The 15,209-nt window shown below is 39.6% G+C and overlaps 1 protein-coding gene across 1 annotated transcript in view; it reads left to right on the top strand.

Moving 5' to 3' along the window:
* Positions 1-10,706, top strand: part of SYTL5 (synaptotagmin like 5) — a 59,396-nt gene extending 48,690 nt beyond the window's left edge. Inside the window, exons 13-16 of the mRNA XM_029964825.1 lie at positions 1,102-1,210; positions 2,661-2,796; positions 4,009-4,217; positions 4,827-10,706. Of these exons, the coding sequence (XP_029820685.1) occupies positions 1,102-1,210; positions 2,661-2,796; positions 4,009-4,217; positions 4,827-4,969 (597 nt within the window). The 3' untranslated portion in view covers positions 4,970-10,706. The remainder of the gene's footprint in view (positions 1-1,101; positions 1,211-2,660; positions 2,797-4,008; positions 4,218-4,826) is intronic.
* Positions 10,707-15,209: the final 4,503 nt, after the last annotated feature.

Genomic DNA, 15,209 nt, shown 5'->3' with positions numbered 1-15,209 from the left:
GACTCTGTGTGTATCACTGTATGTATTTCTGATGAGATTTTTTTGGTTGTTTCTCTTGCTAATAGAATTTTGACCTTTCTGGGGGGTCAGCAAACAAGCTGAATGCATCTCAGAGAAATACAGTCACAGATCAGACATTCATCTACAAACAGTTCTTTAAGGCTCAGGTGGTGCCTTGGTGTGTGTTTTTCAGTTCTGGAGGGATCCTTTCCCTTTACACATGTGCTTTGTCCCTGTGAGGAGATCAGGAAGATTTACTGCTACCCAAACCTAAGCACTGAAGCATGGACAGAAATCAATTTGTAGAATGACTTGGGTTGGAAGGGACCAAGTCATCTAGTTCCAAACACCCTGCCACGGGCAGCTCCCTCTGTGTTACACCTGTTGTTCTAAAATGAAGTTTCTAATTTCTTACAATGTGAATGGAAGTTCAGCACGCTGCCAGTGAAGGCCTAACATTATTTTAACAAGGATGGTCTGAGGAGCACTGAATGCATTCTTCCTGGGCAAGATTCAAGTGTTTATAAAGCAAAAAGGTGCAGAAATGTAGAAATTGTAGCTGTGTAGAAAAGGAAAAGGACATTGAGAACAACAGTTTTCAAGAAGTTTTTCTGTTTCAGAGCTGTAGTCTGCTCCCCCTCACCTCTTTAACCCACATATCTATTCCAAGAGTAACTCAGGAGTGACTTCTCTAAAATACATGAAACTAAATGCAGTTTAAAATCTTGACTGGAGGAAATAAGGGATGACTGTCAGCTTAAATCAGCTACAGCTTATATACCCAGAAATAAGTTTTAAGGGTTTTTTTGCTGTTGGTTTGCTTCACTTATTCATGCTAGATAACTTTCTCCTCTGTATGTTCACTGAACAGTGTCTAATGCCACATGGGTTTATTTTTCTGAGAGCTTGCATTCCCTGGCTCGGAAAGTTTTCCAAAGCATGAGTGCTTTCAACCTGGAATGTCTAATTACCTGAAAGTGGCCTGGTGTGTCTTGATATGTTTAAGAACTGTTTCAAACACTATGTTAGTATAACAAAATTGAAATCAAAAGGAGAGATATGAATGATTAACCTTGGCTGGTTTGTTTGTTTTCTCTTCAGGTGGAGGTTGCAACAGATTTTGGACTTCAATATAAAGGAGAGCTGACAGTTGTTTTACGTTACATTCCCCCAGACAGAAACCTAATGCTTCCTCTAGGGCAGTTTCAAGGTAAAACAAACATTAATGGTAGCATTATAATATAGCATCCCTCTGAGTATTAAAAATCCTCACCTGGGGAGAAGTAATGGTACTAGTGAAGATTAAAATCATTCTTAAATATGCTAATTGTGTTCATCCGTGGAAATTTTGAACCATGAATATGTTTCTCCTGCTCCATTCTCTTCACTTGCACTGAACTTCAGGGGAGATAAGGGGAGTGTGCAGTCAAGGGCTGTTGTGTGTCTGTGACCTAACTAAAAAAAATCCAGACATTAGATAACATAGTCAAGGGCAGTCACAGAGAAATAAATTGTCCGCATCACAGTCTGTGAGTACTTTGTTCAGCTAGTTATATACAGTGTTTAGCTGATCAAAGTAATAGACTTCACTTAGTCCTTGATGCTTAATTCTCGTTAAGCTGTCTCCTCAATTTCACTCTTTTTTTCACACCATTTTTCCTCTGCTCAGTCTTACTGTATTACTGCTGTAATTTAGTCCTGCGAAATTTAATTTAAGTTCTTTAGGGTGAATCATTATTTTTGTCAGCAATGAACAGGGGAAAATAGCTACTAGCTCTTTGCCTTGTAGTAGCATGAGGAACCGCAGTCCTTTGAAGTGAAAGCAATCACTGTCTTAGCAACAGTATTGCTTGTTAGCATTTGGATTTGATAGATACATCAGATATCTTTCTTTGCCTTTTTTTGGACAGATGACATTCCCTCTGCTAGCAGTAAGGTTTTCTCTCTTAAAAGCTGACTGTTGTCTGCTGAGTCCAGATATGCTGTCTGCATTTTTTTAAATTAATATCTTTTAGCATCTCTCCTGATCTGTATTTCTGATGTTTTCATACTGAATCAGGGTGTATGATCCCTGCTGACAAGCTTCTTAGAATTTGCAGCAGCAGCAAGGACACATGTCCTTGTGCTGCTCTTTGAAAGCAGTAGCGTGTCAGTGAGTACTCTGTCCTTCATATGGTCTCTGAGGAGCTGTGCATCCTTACACATAGGATACATTTGGTTTCTTTCTGGATTTAAGCTTTGGGACAAAGGTTTTATAGCTTGCTTTATGGTCCAGGGCTGCCTTAACATCAGCAGTGGAAGCGGATTCTGTAAAGCGAGTAGGATTTACAGCACACGAGTCCTTTGTGTTCAGCAGAGTAATCCACAAATACTTATGTTCTCACAGGACTTCAGATGGGACACGCTGTTGTGTCCTGCAAAGAATAGCTAGTTACATGGTCAAGTTCTTTATCAAATATGGAGTGACCTTTCTGCTCCTGTCTTACTATTTTCTCTACCCATAGAGAATCAGAATCTTCTCATAAGGAATGTTTTGATCCCATTGCAGTAAATTATTTTAAAAAATCTAGCCAAGACAATTCATATTTCCAAATCAGTCTTACAGTATATATATAATTTCTGATGCTGATGATGATGTTGCAGCTTTGTTCTATGTATAGGAAAGAAGAGCTTTAAAAAAGGAAAAAAAGGAGATTCTCACCTGCCATCTGGAGGTATATTAGAAGTCCTCATCAAAGAAGCAAAGAATTTAACAGCAGTGAAATCAGGAGGCACATCTGACACTTTTGTGAAAGGGTTTGTGGCTTTTTTTTTCTCCACCTTTTTTTAATGGCTGCACCGAATCATATTTCGTCTGACCCAATTTTTTTCAATATATCTGTATATGTGTGTGAGTGGAGTGTCAGCCCTGAAAAGCAACTGGCACCTTGAAATTGTATGCTGAAGAGAAGGATGCTGTGGAATAGGGGCAGAGAGGTATGAGTTGTCCCAGGGGTTAAATGCAAACATATTTGTATACCTCTGAGTCAAGAAACAGAACCATTCAAACATAAGCATCCAGTTGCTGATGTACCTGATGTTATAAAACACTTTTGGCAAAAGAAAACACTTCCACTAACATGTTGACATGGATTACTCAGTAGAGTGGAACGGGGCTCTGTTTTCCTTGGACTATTGGTCTGTCATGTGTCGTGGCCAAAAGCATAATGGAGTTGCCATAAACCATTTGAGGTTCTGCAGTGTTCTAATTACAGCTTGAGGTAATTTGACAACATAAAGGAGCCCACAGTTAACCCACTGCAGTAAATTAGCTCATGTTTATTGTCAAGTAAAAGCCTACACAGAAAACCTGATCGAGGTCTAGCGATATAATTTGTTTGTGTGTTTGACCCTTTAGTACTTATGTGCAATCACATAGTTATTCCATCAACTTTCCTGAAGAAGGTCAAGGTAAAGACTATAAAAACTTGATTTTTCAATTAAAATATTAAATTCTTTCAGTTTCACTAAAGGAATTCTCCACTACAAGTAAAATGTGAAGAAGTTGTCAGCATTTGTGTTTCTGCACTCAGTGGGGCTTTAGGCAACTCAAATTTATGATGCTAACTTGCTCAAGTTCCTTATCAGTCATTTCCATTTCCTTCTAGAGGGTCTCTTGTCCTTCTTTGAGAGGGACATTGGACAAGGTGACTCCAGAGGCCCCTTCTAGCCAATGATTTATGATTCTGTCTATATTTAGCCTCACTGAAATAAAAAATATGTGGATGCGACCCAAGTCTTGGGGCAAAGAGACCTAATTCCAATTTCTGCTGGTGATAACTGACACTGTAACTATAGGAACAAATTAAGCACAAATGCAAAATATGTACTTCAGGTATATACTCAACTTAATACTAGTGGGGAGATGGGGTTCTGATCCCATTTGAGCCTTTACATTGTTGTAACTCTTTGTGAATATTATGCAACAACCCATTTACATATTCAGTTTTCCTTTTCTGTACCTCACAGGTACCTGCTCCCAGATGACAGCAAAGCTACAAAACACAAAACTCCCATAGTAAAAAAGAGCGTGAACCCCCAGTGGAATCACACCTTCACCTTCAGTGGCTTGAATTCAAGGGATATACACAACGTCTGCCTGGAACTGACTGTGTGGGACAAGGAGTCACTTTCCAGCAATATTTTTTTGGGAGGTGTCCGTTTGAGCACTGGGAATGGTAAGGTCCCATCTGACTCATGATCGCTCTTCTTGTTTTGCTCTACTCCTTCCTCACCCCACATGACTTGTGTGGAAAGGACAGAAATGTTACAGTGTTTGGAAAGTATATGGGAACTTGGGGAAATTGATAAGGGAGAGGAGGCAATGTGTAATAGATAATTTAGATAAGCATAGATAATTTAGTTCTTTCCTTTACTTAGTGAGACACAAAAATTGTGTGCCCAGTTGTGTTTCTGCACAGTCTAGAAGAACTGTGAATACCTTGAAGTGTTCCTTAGCATCCCAATGAGAAGGAGGAGACTTCTTTTATCCAGCAGCAGCCTTTCCACCGATGATGACCTGGAAGAGGTGTGAATCCATTCCTCCTCTGTCAGGAAAAAGTTGCTTGTAGTGCAGAGTGGGAAGGTTTATATGCCCCTGGTCTTGTGCCACAAAGGAATTTTATGACAAACTGGTGCTTTCCAGGAGCTACCTGTTTTCACTATAGCTCCCTGTAAGATGGTAGTGTAAAGTGCTCAGCATTTTTTTGTACAGTGTTTTAGCAAATGAGCAGTGATATTAAGTAACTGCTTCCTAATATGCCAAAATGTGTTTTTGTAATTCTCAGGTGTAAGTAATGGCAAGGAGGTTGACTGGATGGACTCTCAGGGGGAAGAGCAGCACCTCTGGCAGAGGATGATTGACAGTCCAGGAGTTCCAGTGGAGGGAATATTAATGCTGAGATCCAGCATGGGAAAACGCAGACTCTGAAAGACTTTAACTGCTAAGGAGTACAACATATACTCCTGACTTCAGTAGTGTTCTGGGTCTTGCCACTTTGCCCATTTGAACAAGGGGAAGGGTTGTACTCTCGGATGTTAAGGCTCTGAGTGAGATTCCAATGCATTCTGCACTTTCACACACACATTTTCTACCCAGGTTTCCTGTGTGAATTATATTTCCCCTGAAGCCAGTGAGAATTGGACCTTGTACAGAGATGGGATTGGCTTTCTCTGTCCCTTCTGATGACTGGTGTGCAGGTGATGAGCAATTCTGCTTGTGGGATGCTCAGAATGAGCAAATTCTCTAGCTGGTAATTTAAAAAGTAACACCAGGTTTACATATCTCCTTCTGGGTCAAAGATGGCCTAGAAGGCAGCACTGGTACAGTGCAAGCAGATTCAGAGTGAGTCTGTGCTGTGGTATTTGAAAGTTAAGGAGCCATAATGGTATGAAGGGTAACAAACAGCATTTCTTTACCATGTTTACTTGCTGGGCTGTGCAGAGGTGCACTTGGGACCAAGCAGCCAGCCAAGGAAGGCCAGTGGAGTGTGTTGCACACTAGAAATGGGCAGCAGGTGAGCAGTGCTGGTGAACAGGCATTCTCGGGGGTGTTTTAATGCACTGTATAAAAGGTAGACTTGGTTCAATGTAAGCAAAGAAGCTCTAATGAAAACAAAACGTAGCAAATCCTCAAACAGTTTTCAGAACTATATGATATTATTGTGACAGCTCTAACAGGATCTTCTGATGTCACTGAACAGATGGAGTCTGTCTACTCCACATGCCTGTCCCTATGTATGTTGCTGAGATAAGACATATACCAGGTTTGGACATAATTAGATAAGAACTTGATTCAACAGATCATGTAGTAAAATAATGAGATTGAAGCACATGCCAAAATGATTTGCAAAACTGTAGAATTTTCTCTGGAAGGTCTGGGATCCCACTCAGATGTGCCCATGCACAATAATTATTAACTAGAACAGGAATTTTTTCTCCTGAACATCCCTCTGTGAGTTAACAGTGGATTAAATGATATGTGGGTCTTGGCCAGTTCAATCATTAATCTGATTGACCATGACAATTGTTCAACAGTAATTTTGCCATTTGGATTCCAAAAGTGACTTTTCCACCTATTCAGATCCCTCATCCTTTGGGATACACAGGTTATTTGTGAAGAGCATGCTGCTTTGAATAGCTTTTGTGGGCTAATTCTACCATAATGAAACAGGATTATAATGTTTTCTCAAGGACACATGTTGTCCTATTGGATAATAACATAATTGTATGGTATGTGATTTCTCAGGGTATAAGACAAAGGAAGATCAGGAAACTGAAAGAAAAACCTTTCTTCTGGATTTTCCAGAGTTAGAACACAGCTTTCTATTTGTACTGGTAAATTAATCTATAACTTTTCTTCTCTTTTTTATTTTTTAATTCCAATGTTTTCTTTTTGGAAATATAGTATTAGTACTAAGGAAACAATTTGAAATACATGGAAATTTATGTAGATTACTGGAAAAAACCCACAAACTATCAAAGAGTGTGTTGTTGCCTGTAGATCAAAACACCAATATTCAAATATTTCTGTGAAGAAAAAGACCATAATATCTAACTTGAGAGATCTAAATATTCTGCATAATCCAGAAATTGCAAGAAATCTAGACTGAACAATAGAATATGAACTGATAGCTAAGTAACTACAGAAGGAAATTTTGACATCTGTAATTGTACAATTACATACAAGTGTTTAGAGCTGAATTCAAAACCTTAAAATTTAATGTCCTTTTTTTGAGGTATTTTATACTGTTTTTTGTTTCACTGGCTGGAAACTACAGGGAAGTTCACAACCAGTCTTTTAAAATCCTAATATTATTGGAAAATATTTATTTATGTTAAAAATAGGAGTTTTAATAAAATTATTTATTTCACTATGAATATTTTCTATCAAAATTGTGATATGACTTTTTGAAGTCATTGGAGGTATTTCTTGTCCAGTTGGAGACTCACAGTTTTCACAAACTATTGAGTAATCTTTGAAAATAAAATTCTCTTAGAGAAGCTCAGATTGGTAGCCAAAATTCAGTAGCTACTCAAGAAAACTGACTTCATTTTCCTTCTTTATTCTTCATTTTCTTCAGAAGTTTGGCTCCAAATGGGCAGTGAAGCAAGTCTAGTGTAGTATACCTGGCTTTTCCTTTTTCTAATCTAAATAATTCTATGATTCTACAATTCTGTGCTGCAGATGCTGCAAGCTGATAAATTAGAGCACAAATATGAAGCACATAACATTTTATGACCTTTTTCTGATCATAATAGTCTGTCTTTAAGTATTAGATAATTTTTTTCTATCAGTATTTTCGAAAGCAAAACCAACCCTAACTTTTAGCACCTAAACTACCTCTGGCTTTAACACAATTGTTATAGGTTGTCTTGGTTGTTTGTACTAAAACTGAATTTATTTTGGAAATAATGATATCACATGGACATGTAGGCACAAACTTGATATTTTTTTTTTGCTAGATTGTTGATTCAAACAGATAAAGCTGCTGAATCTAAAGAAAATTATCATTTGAGGTAAAATTCTAGCCAGAGTTGTAGAGGAACACTGGGCTTTGGATGGTTTGCTTTTGTTTCATTTTGATGGTGAAAATGAGAAAAATAGTAAGAACACAAAACTACTCCAAGCTGAACCTCAAACTGGGCACTTTTTCATTTGCCAAATTGAAAACCTTAAAATAATTTTAAACTGAATTTACTCTTGCATGGAGTACAAGAGTTTGTCTAATTTTTTTGAACGGTACTTCCTAACCTTCTAAGCATAAACATCTTAGCTAAATCAGGTCTTGCTTAGAAAGAAAAGAGTTTATACTTTACTGCTTCAACTTCTGCCCATTTTGGTGCTATGGTAGAGTTTGTGATGAATGGTCTCTTCTGGGAGGTGTCACCCAGTGCATACACGGACTTCAAGTTCTGCCTTTTCCTTCCAGAGGGCCAAACATCACCTGAGCCCACGCCTGAAATTACAAGCTGGGCTATGAATAGGCTGCAGGGATCAACTGCAGTTGAGCATATGAAAGGAACAATTTCACCTGGGAAGCAATTTTGGTCAAGGCGCTGGTTTTTGCCATGATGAGATTTGGAGTAGCAGAGAGAAATTACCTCCTGGTTTAGCAGTGACAGTTCTGCAGTGTGGTAGAACATAATAGGCATCACAGCCATCATAGCCTGGGAGAGATGATGAGCATCATATAAACACTGGAGCAATTTGGAACGTTTTGCTGCTCTGTGATGTTATCGGCACATTTGTAGGAAGCGTCTGATTTACGGGAAATGTCGCATTTAATTATATCTCTCATATCTTTGTTCTCTCCTTCTATAAAAACAGTTTATGGTTTGGAAAAAGCACAAGATGATTAACTGCAGATGTGATTTCTTGTTTCCCGGATATTTGAATTAATTGCCTATAATTGTGCGTCATCATGTTCTGTGTGTCACCAGGCTGAACAAAAAGACAGAAAGACAGGAATTACACTAAAGCCTTCCTTTTCCATCTATCTGTGTTTATGGTATTGAAGGTTCGTGAATGGTTTATTCAAGGATAATTTTTAGGAGGAAATAACCACAATTTTACCATTGATTCATAAACTCCTGCCCTGAGTAAATAGATGCAACAGAGCTTATGTTTCTGAAGTCTTTTTCCACACAGACCTGAATAACTGAAGCTGCATCAGTGGAGAAGAAATCTGCTCTATGCTTTTAAAAAATATGTTACAAACCACATTTTACTCTGATACATAATTTTTTAGCAAGGTAAGTACAGGGTGTTCATCATTATCTTTTCCCCCTTGTGATGAGAGTTTGAGGGTTCAACCCATTAAAGAAGAGGTTTCTCTACTCAATTTGTCAACTATCTGGGAACTTTAGGCTTCTAAATATTGGTGCTCTTGCATGTTTAGATACCAAAAGCAGGGTAAAATAGGTATGAAATGACCTCCCCATCTCCTCTACCTCCATCATGTTACGTTTGAGTGAGAGTGGGAGGAAAGCTGCAAAGACTCTGAGAGACACTGTTGCCATCTTCCTTTGCTAATCCAAGCGCCATTGCCTTCTGTGGATGCCTTTTAGATGCCACTTTCTCATCTTTCTTTCCTAGCTGGATGCTTTGGCAGATGATTTAAGAGAGAAGACATTGGGATGGTGAGCATGTTTTGATCATGGTGCATTAGATTGGAAAGTTATTCTTCTGTGTCTCTTCTAATGCAGATTATGCTAAGGTAGCATGAAGGAAGCATTTTTATATATTAATTTTTGATTTTTCTCATCCTTACCGGTTAGGCCCTGCTAAGTGCAATTATTCTAAATTGTATTCTGCAAAATATCAACTCAATTGTAACAGCAGAGCAGCCTTGGAGCATTCACTGGTATAAATTGATAACAGGTAACAGGGGGGTTGAGCTTAATCCTGGCATAATTTTAGCTTCTTGAGGAGTATGCACAGTGCCCAGCTTCAGGCATGTAAAGTTTGCATTTTGCTCTACAGAGTCAATGAAGAGAAAGGCTGCTTGGATCTCTTACACCTTTGGAAAAGAGATGAGAGTCCTATTTCCACAGCTGTCTAGTTTGTGGATTCACACAAGACAGTAAAGGTTGTATCTGAATCTTTGCAAGGGTCTCTCTTCCCTTCATCCCTTCATTTGGTTCAATAGCCCTGACCAGAAGGTTCTACCTGAACACTAATCTTCAGTTTCTGGAAAGAGGCACCATGCAGAAGTGAAGTGACAGCCCCACTTACAGACAAGGTTAAGAGTGAAATTTTACTTCCTTAACACAGTATTGATTTACAGCACTTTGCCACAATGACAGAAATAAGCATCTCCTGAAAACTGTCCATGCACTTTATAAAATATTTTTTTAAGTAAGAAAAAAAATTATATTTTTATTTATTTATTTATTACACATAGGAATGTTAATATTGGAGAACCCTAGAGAAATGTTGGTAGAACATGTGGTAAATTCCAAAATAGGATGCAGACTTTGATTTGCAGTGATGCCCTTCACCACAGCTCAACAGGAGGTGCTGAGAAGCATTCTACCAGAACCTTACCACTGTGTCCCATAAATTTCCTGCCTGGTGATTTCATGTTTGCAAATGCTGTTTAATAAGTGGTAATAATACAGTGTCAATTATACTGTGTATATTGACACTGACACTGGAAACTGAATCTCAACTTGCTTTTTAGGTGTTTTTGTGTTGCTTTTGAACCTTACTCTTGCTGCATCTTGGCCTTTTATTTAGACTAGTTATTTCAACAATTCCACTTTGTGGCAATAACATATATATGGCTGTGTGCTACTGCTCCTGGCTGCTCAGTGTATATTTTTGAGGATAGTCCTAATTCTTGAGATTTGTCTAAAGCCAAGCATAGTCATTTGTTGCAGCAATTATGAAATGTCACATATCCCTCGTTCTGCCTTTGTTCTGCTTAAAATCTGTTGCTAGCAATTTGTTTAATTATGCTGCTGGACATGAACAGTAGTAGTACTAAATGGCATTGTAGTATGTTAAGTTCTGCCCAAATTTAGACAAAGCAATGTTTCCTGCTGAGAACATTTTTGTACTGTGAGTTGTACATTCAGTTTTGTGGACAAAGATGAATGGTAATACATTTGAAACTGTTGTCAAGATTTCTGTTCTGTCTTTTAAATTAAAATACTGAAACATTGCTGAGTCTTTGTCTCTTCTAAAATGCATTACAGCAAACTATGAGGAGGTCTTCCAGGAATATCTCACATTATCTCGTTCAGGTAAAGGCATCACTTACATGTGACGACTAATGCAAGAGACCTTGCATGTCTTCAGAGGTGGGACTCCATGGATTATGCCTCTGTATCTGCTTTTTTTTTTGTTTGTCCTAAAAACTCTTAAAGTGTAGAAATTAAACTATTTTTGATTTCATAAGCAGGTCTTCCCCTCTATTTCTGAAACTCCAGCCCTAGTTCAAGGTCCTGCCCACCTGAAAATCCACATATGTTCAAAATGTATATTTTCTGTAATTGTTGGTCCTGATCTCTTTATTATTATTATTAAGAAAAAACAAGTATTTTATCACTCAATTTATACCTACAGCTGAGTCATGTTCAGGTCAACTTACCTCACAACTGAGGGCTCTCTTACATCTTCTCTTGGTTCTCCAGTTCCCTGGGATTTTTTGTCTTGCTGTGTCTTCCCTGCTGTCTGAGAATGGTCCTGGGCTCTGGGCTTGTGCTGCCTCTGCTCACTTTGGAGTAGTCCAAAAGTCTGGCTCAGCTCCTGGGTTCCTTTGCCCAGGTTAAGGGAGACCAGCTCAGGGGGGCTCACTGGTCTCAGTGTGATTTGGACACAGGCAGATGACTCTTTTGCCCTAACACCACTCCTGTTCAGCTCATCTCCATCCTGGTTCTGGCCTTTTTGGGGAGGTTGAACACCTGTAAACTGAAAAGCAGGTGCAGGTGGGGAAGAGCCCTCCTGCCATTTCTCTGCTCTTCGTACTTTTGTTTGGGACTGTCCTTAAGGATTTTCTTGGACATCTGGATGGCACTTCTGTAACTTTGGTACAATTGAACTGCAGTCTCTCCTCCCCTTCTGTTTGAGGTGATAGATGCCAAATTCCCCTTGTAAATTTGAAGTATGGACCATCTTAATTTGAAGTACGGGCCATCAGTATGGGCCTGAAATGCAGGTCTTGGTTACTTTCTGGCTGTGTGGGTGACAATAGGAGATATGCTCTAGTACATTCAGTGTGGGTGTTGGCTTTCCCAACTGTTTCCCTTGTGCTTCACAGAGCATTCAGCAGCTGGATCACTGCTTAAAAGGGACCAGAGAAATGCATGTGCTCTCCTCAGCTGCCCATGTCCTCACTGGCTCCTCTAGTCCAGGCAGCCTTGCTGCTCTCTGCCTTCCAGCATCTGCAAATGGTTTCCTACTCTTCCCTTCACCAAACTGCCATAAAAATATCCTCCATCCACAAATGGGGAGAGAGAAATGGGCAGCAGGTACACAGGTGAGAGGAGCTGTTCCACCTCCTGATGGTGTGAAGCACTCGCTGCCTTTTCCCTTTCTGTGGATGTACAACAGGAACAGAGACTGTGCTGAGTGCCTGGAAGTGATCAAGTGCTGAGATTGCACAGCTTAAGCTCCATTATTTCACCACCTCAATTTAAAAAGTGGGTTGTGATTGTAAGAGTATTTAAATATACTTCAGGTTACTTTTTAGCCTCTGCATTTTCATTAATTATGTGATGCACTCTGACTCACGCTCTTATGTAAGTACTGAGCTGTAATGAAGCTGCATGTTATAGTCATTTAGCGCAGAGCTGTTAAGGGTCATTGGTGTTTTCATTAAAACACAAAACTTTCTGTCCCAGAGGGAAGGGGTTTGAACTTCAAGAAAAGGGATGTGCAATTCCAAATTTTATCTCTCCTCTGCGGCTGTATAGGAGATGTGTGACAGCAGGGGTTGTTCTCATCTAATTAGGTGGATTATTGGGTAGAATCTGGGGAAAATCAGCCCATTTATAAGACTACTTTGTGTCAAGAAATTGCTGCCTCCCACAGTTTATCTCACTGGTTTTGTTTGTTAAAGATTCTGCATATCAGAAACAAGGAATTCTTTTCTGATCTAAAGTAGTTGAAGTCTTTTTGTTCATATTCAAAACTGAAAAGTACCTCCAGATTGATGTAGAAACCTCCAGCCTGTGACTGTATCCACACACTGTGATGTGTCACATATCCTGCAATGAACAGCCTGGAGGTGGGAGTGGAAAGGACAAGACTTATGGCAGGTCTAATAGTCATGTTTTAAACCAGATTTGCATTTTGACAACAATGGTAGGATTAGAGCTATGCAAGGAGAGCCATGTTCATAGTACAAGAGAGACTCCAGACAGTAAAACTTTGAGGGAGAAGAATTTTCTGTTAAACCTTTAATTAAAAAAGTGTACTGGTATAAATACTGAGTTTTATTTTTTCTGGGACGAACAGGCTAGAGGATGAATTACTGGAATATATTTGAATATATAATTGCTGGGCTAAAGACAGAAATACTAAGTCTCTTGTTCAAACTCTAGTTTCCAAAAAGGCCTTTCTACTACATCCATGTGTACATCCAGGCTGATTTGACTCCGAAACAGAGATGGCAAATGGTGTTTTTCACTGTTCCCCATAAAAAATGTACAACAGAAAATGCCAGAAACCTTGTATTACTAATCAAGAACAGCTTTTCCTAATCACAGGATTTTAATAGATGTTCTGTGCAGAACTATAACCGGTAATCCAATCACTCATGCACTCTCCTCCACTTAACTCAATTTCCCGTAACAGCCTAGTGATTGCAATCGCTTTCCTGATTGTAGCAATTTTAAAGCCCTGCTCCTGTTCACCCAGTCGTGAAAGATGACTGAATGCACTGACTTTGTACCTAAATCAAAACGGAGCAGCAGCAGATTGAAATTGCAGCAATACAGGAGAAAAACAGACCCTTCCGAGAATTTTTTTTTTAATAAATTTTAAATCAGTGAAAATCACTTGCTCTGCTTTTTCAATGAGAAAAGTGAGGGGAAAAAACCCCTCCAAACCTGTCCACCTGTGATTCATGCTATAATTACAGGCAGGCTGAAGAACCTGAGCCAGAGAACTGGGGCCACAGCAGTCTGTGTATAGATGTGTCCTTGGGCTCTGTTCTACATTCCTGGAATCATAGAATTACAGAATGGTTTGGGTTGCAAGGGATCTTAGTCTAGTTCCAACCTACCTACTGTGGGCAGAGAAGCTTCCCCTAAATGAGGCTGCTCAGAGCCCCATTCAGCCTGGGCTTGAACACCTCCAGGTTCCAGTGCCTCGCCACCCTCACAATAAAGAATTTCTTCCCAACATCTAGTCTAAACCTGCCCTCCATCAGCTTAAGGCCATTTCCCCTTGTTCTATCACTACATGCTCTTGCAAAATTTCCCTCTCCAGCTCTCTTGTAGGCCCCCTTTAGTCTGCAATGAGGTGTCCTTGGAACCTTCTTCAGGTTGAACAGCGGCAAATCGCTCAGCCTGTCTTCCTTGGAGAGATGTTCCAGCCCTTGGATCAACTTAGTGTCTCTTCTCTGGGCTTGTTTCAGTAGGTCCATGTCCTTGGTGTGACTGGCCCCGTCTAATTTTCTTAACCATTGCTGTTAGACAGCAGAGAAAAGGCAATTGGGGTGCAGCCATGTCCACCACCATGCTGGCTCTTATACTCCTTGCTCCTTTATAGTGGGTTCAGGACTTACTTTATTTTGGGCTTGGTCAGGTCTGGAAGATAAATGTTATTTCTCTGATTTTTTCATCACCCCTCTTGTCCTTGCAGCTTATTCCTAACAGCAACACTTCTAAAGCTCAGCCAGGGCTGCCTTGACCCCCAGTTGCTCATCCTTGCAAACCCGGCACCACCACCTGCAAAGTTCAGGGAGTATCCTGAACTTCCCGGCCTTTGACATCAGCATCACCAGCAGCCCTCCACAGGTCATACTCTTCAGTGTTTAGCAACAATTTCCTAACACTGGAAAGCAGACCATCCTGTTCAGGAGACATGGCATGCCACCACTCTCCTTGGTGCCTCAGTCCACAAGTTAGCTTTTGCTAGCTAGTGCCGTGGCTGACTTCCCTCTCCTCACAGTCTGCTCCTGATAGTGAATTAATGAGGGATCATCTCTCTTAAAAAGTTTGTGTGGTTTGTTTTTGGTTTGTTGGGGTTTTTTTGTGTTTTTGTTTGGTTGGTTTGTTTTGTGTTTTTTTTTTTTTTTTTTTGGGGTTTTTGGTTTTTGGGGGCAGTTTTTTTGTTTGTTTGTTTTTTTGTTTGTTTTTTTTTTTGTAATTTCAGAGAGCTTGAGAGCCTGAATTCTGGTAAGGATTGCTTTAAAGATGATGGTAAAACTGTTCTTCTGCTGATACCAGAGTGTAAAATTTAAAAATCTACCTTATGGTCAAAGTCAAACAAGCATTTGGCTGATAAAACCAGGACCGTGCCCTTGATGGGCAAGAACAAACAGCACAGACACTGGAGTGTTGCTTTTCAGAAATATCAAATTATGCACCATATCCTGTAAACAGGCATCCAAAGCTGAAATTCCCAATCTTCACTCCTTTGTTTGTATTTTCATGCACTATATATATTCTTTGCAGTGGATTGGCAAGACTGTGGGCTATAATGAAACAACAGAAAA

Source organism: Manacus vitellinus, unplaced genomic scaffold (assembly GCF_001715985.3).
Source record: "Manacus vitellinus isolate BGI_N305 unplaced genomic scaffold, ASM171598v3 scaffold_7_pilon, whole genome shotgun sequence".
NCBI lineage: Eukaryota > Metazoa > Chordata > Aves > Passeriformes > Pipridae > Manacus > Manacus vitellinus.
Note: the sequence above shows the minus strand (reverse complement) of the source record. Positions and strands in the feature narration are given on the sequence as shown.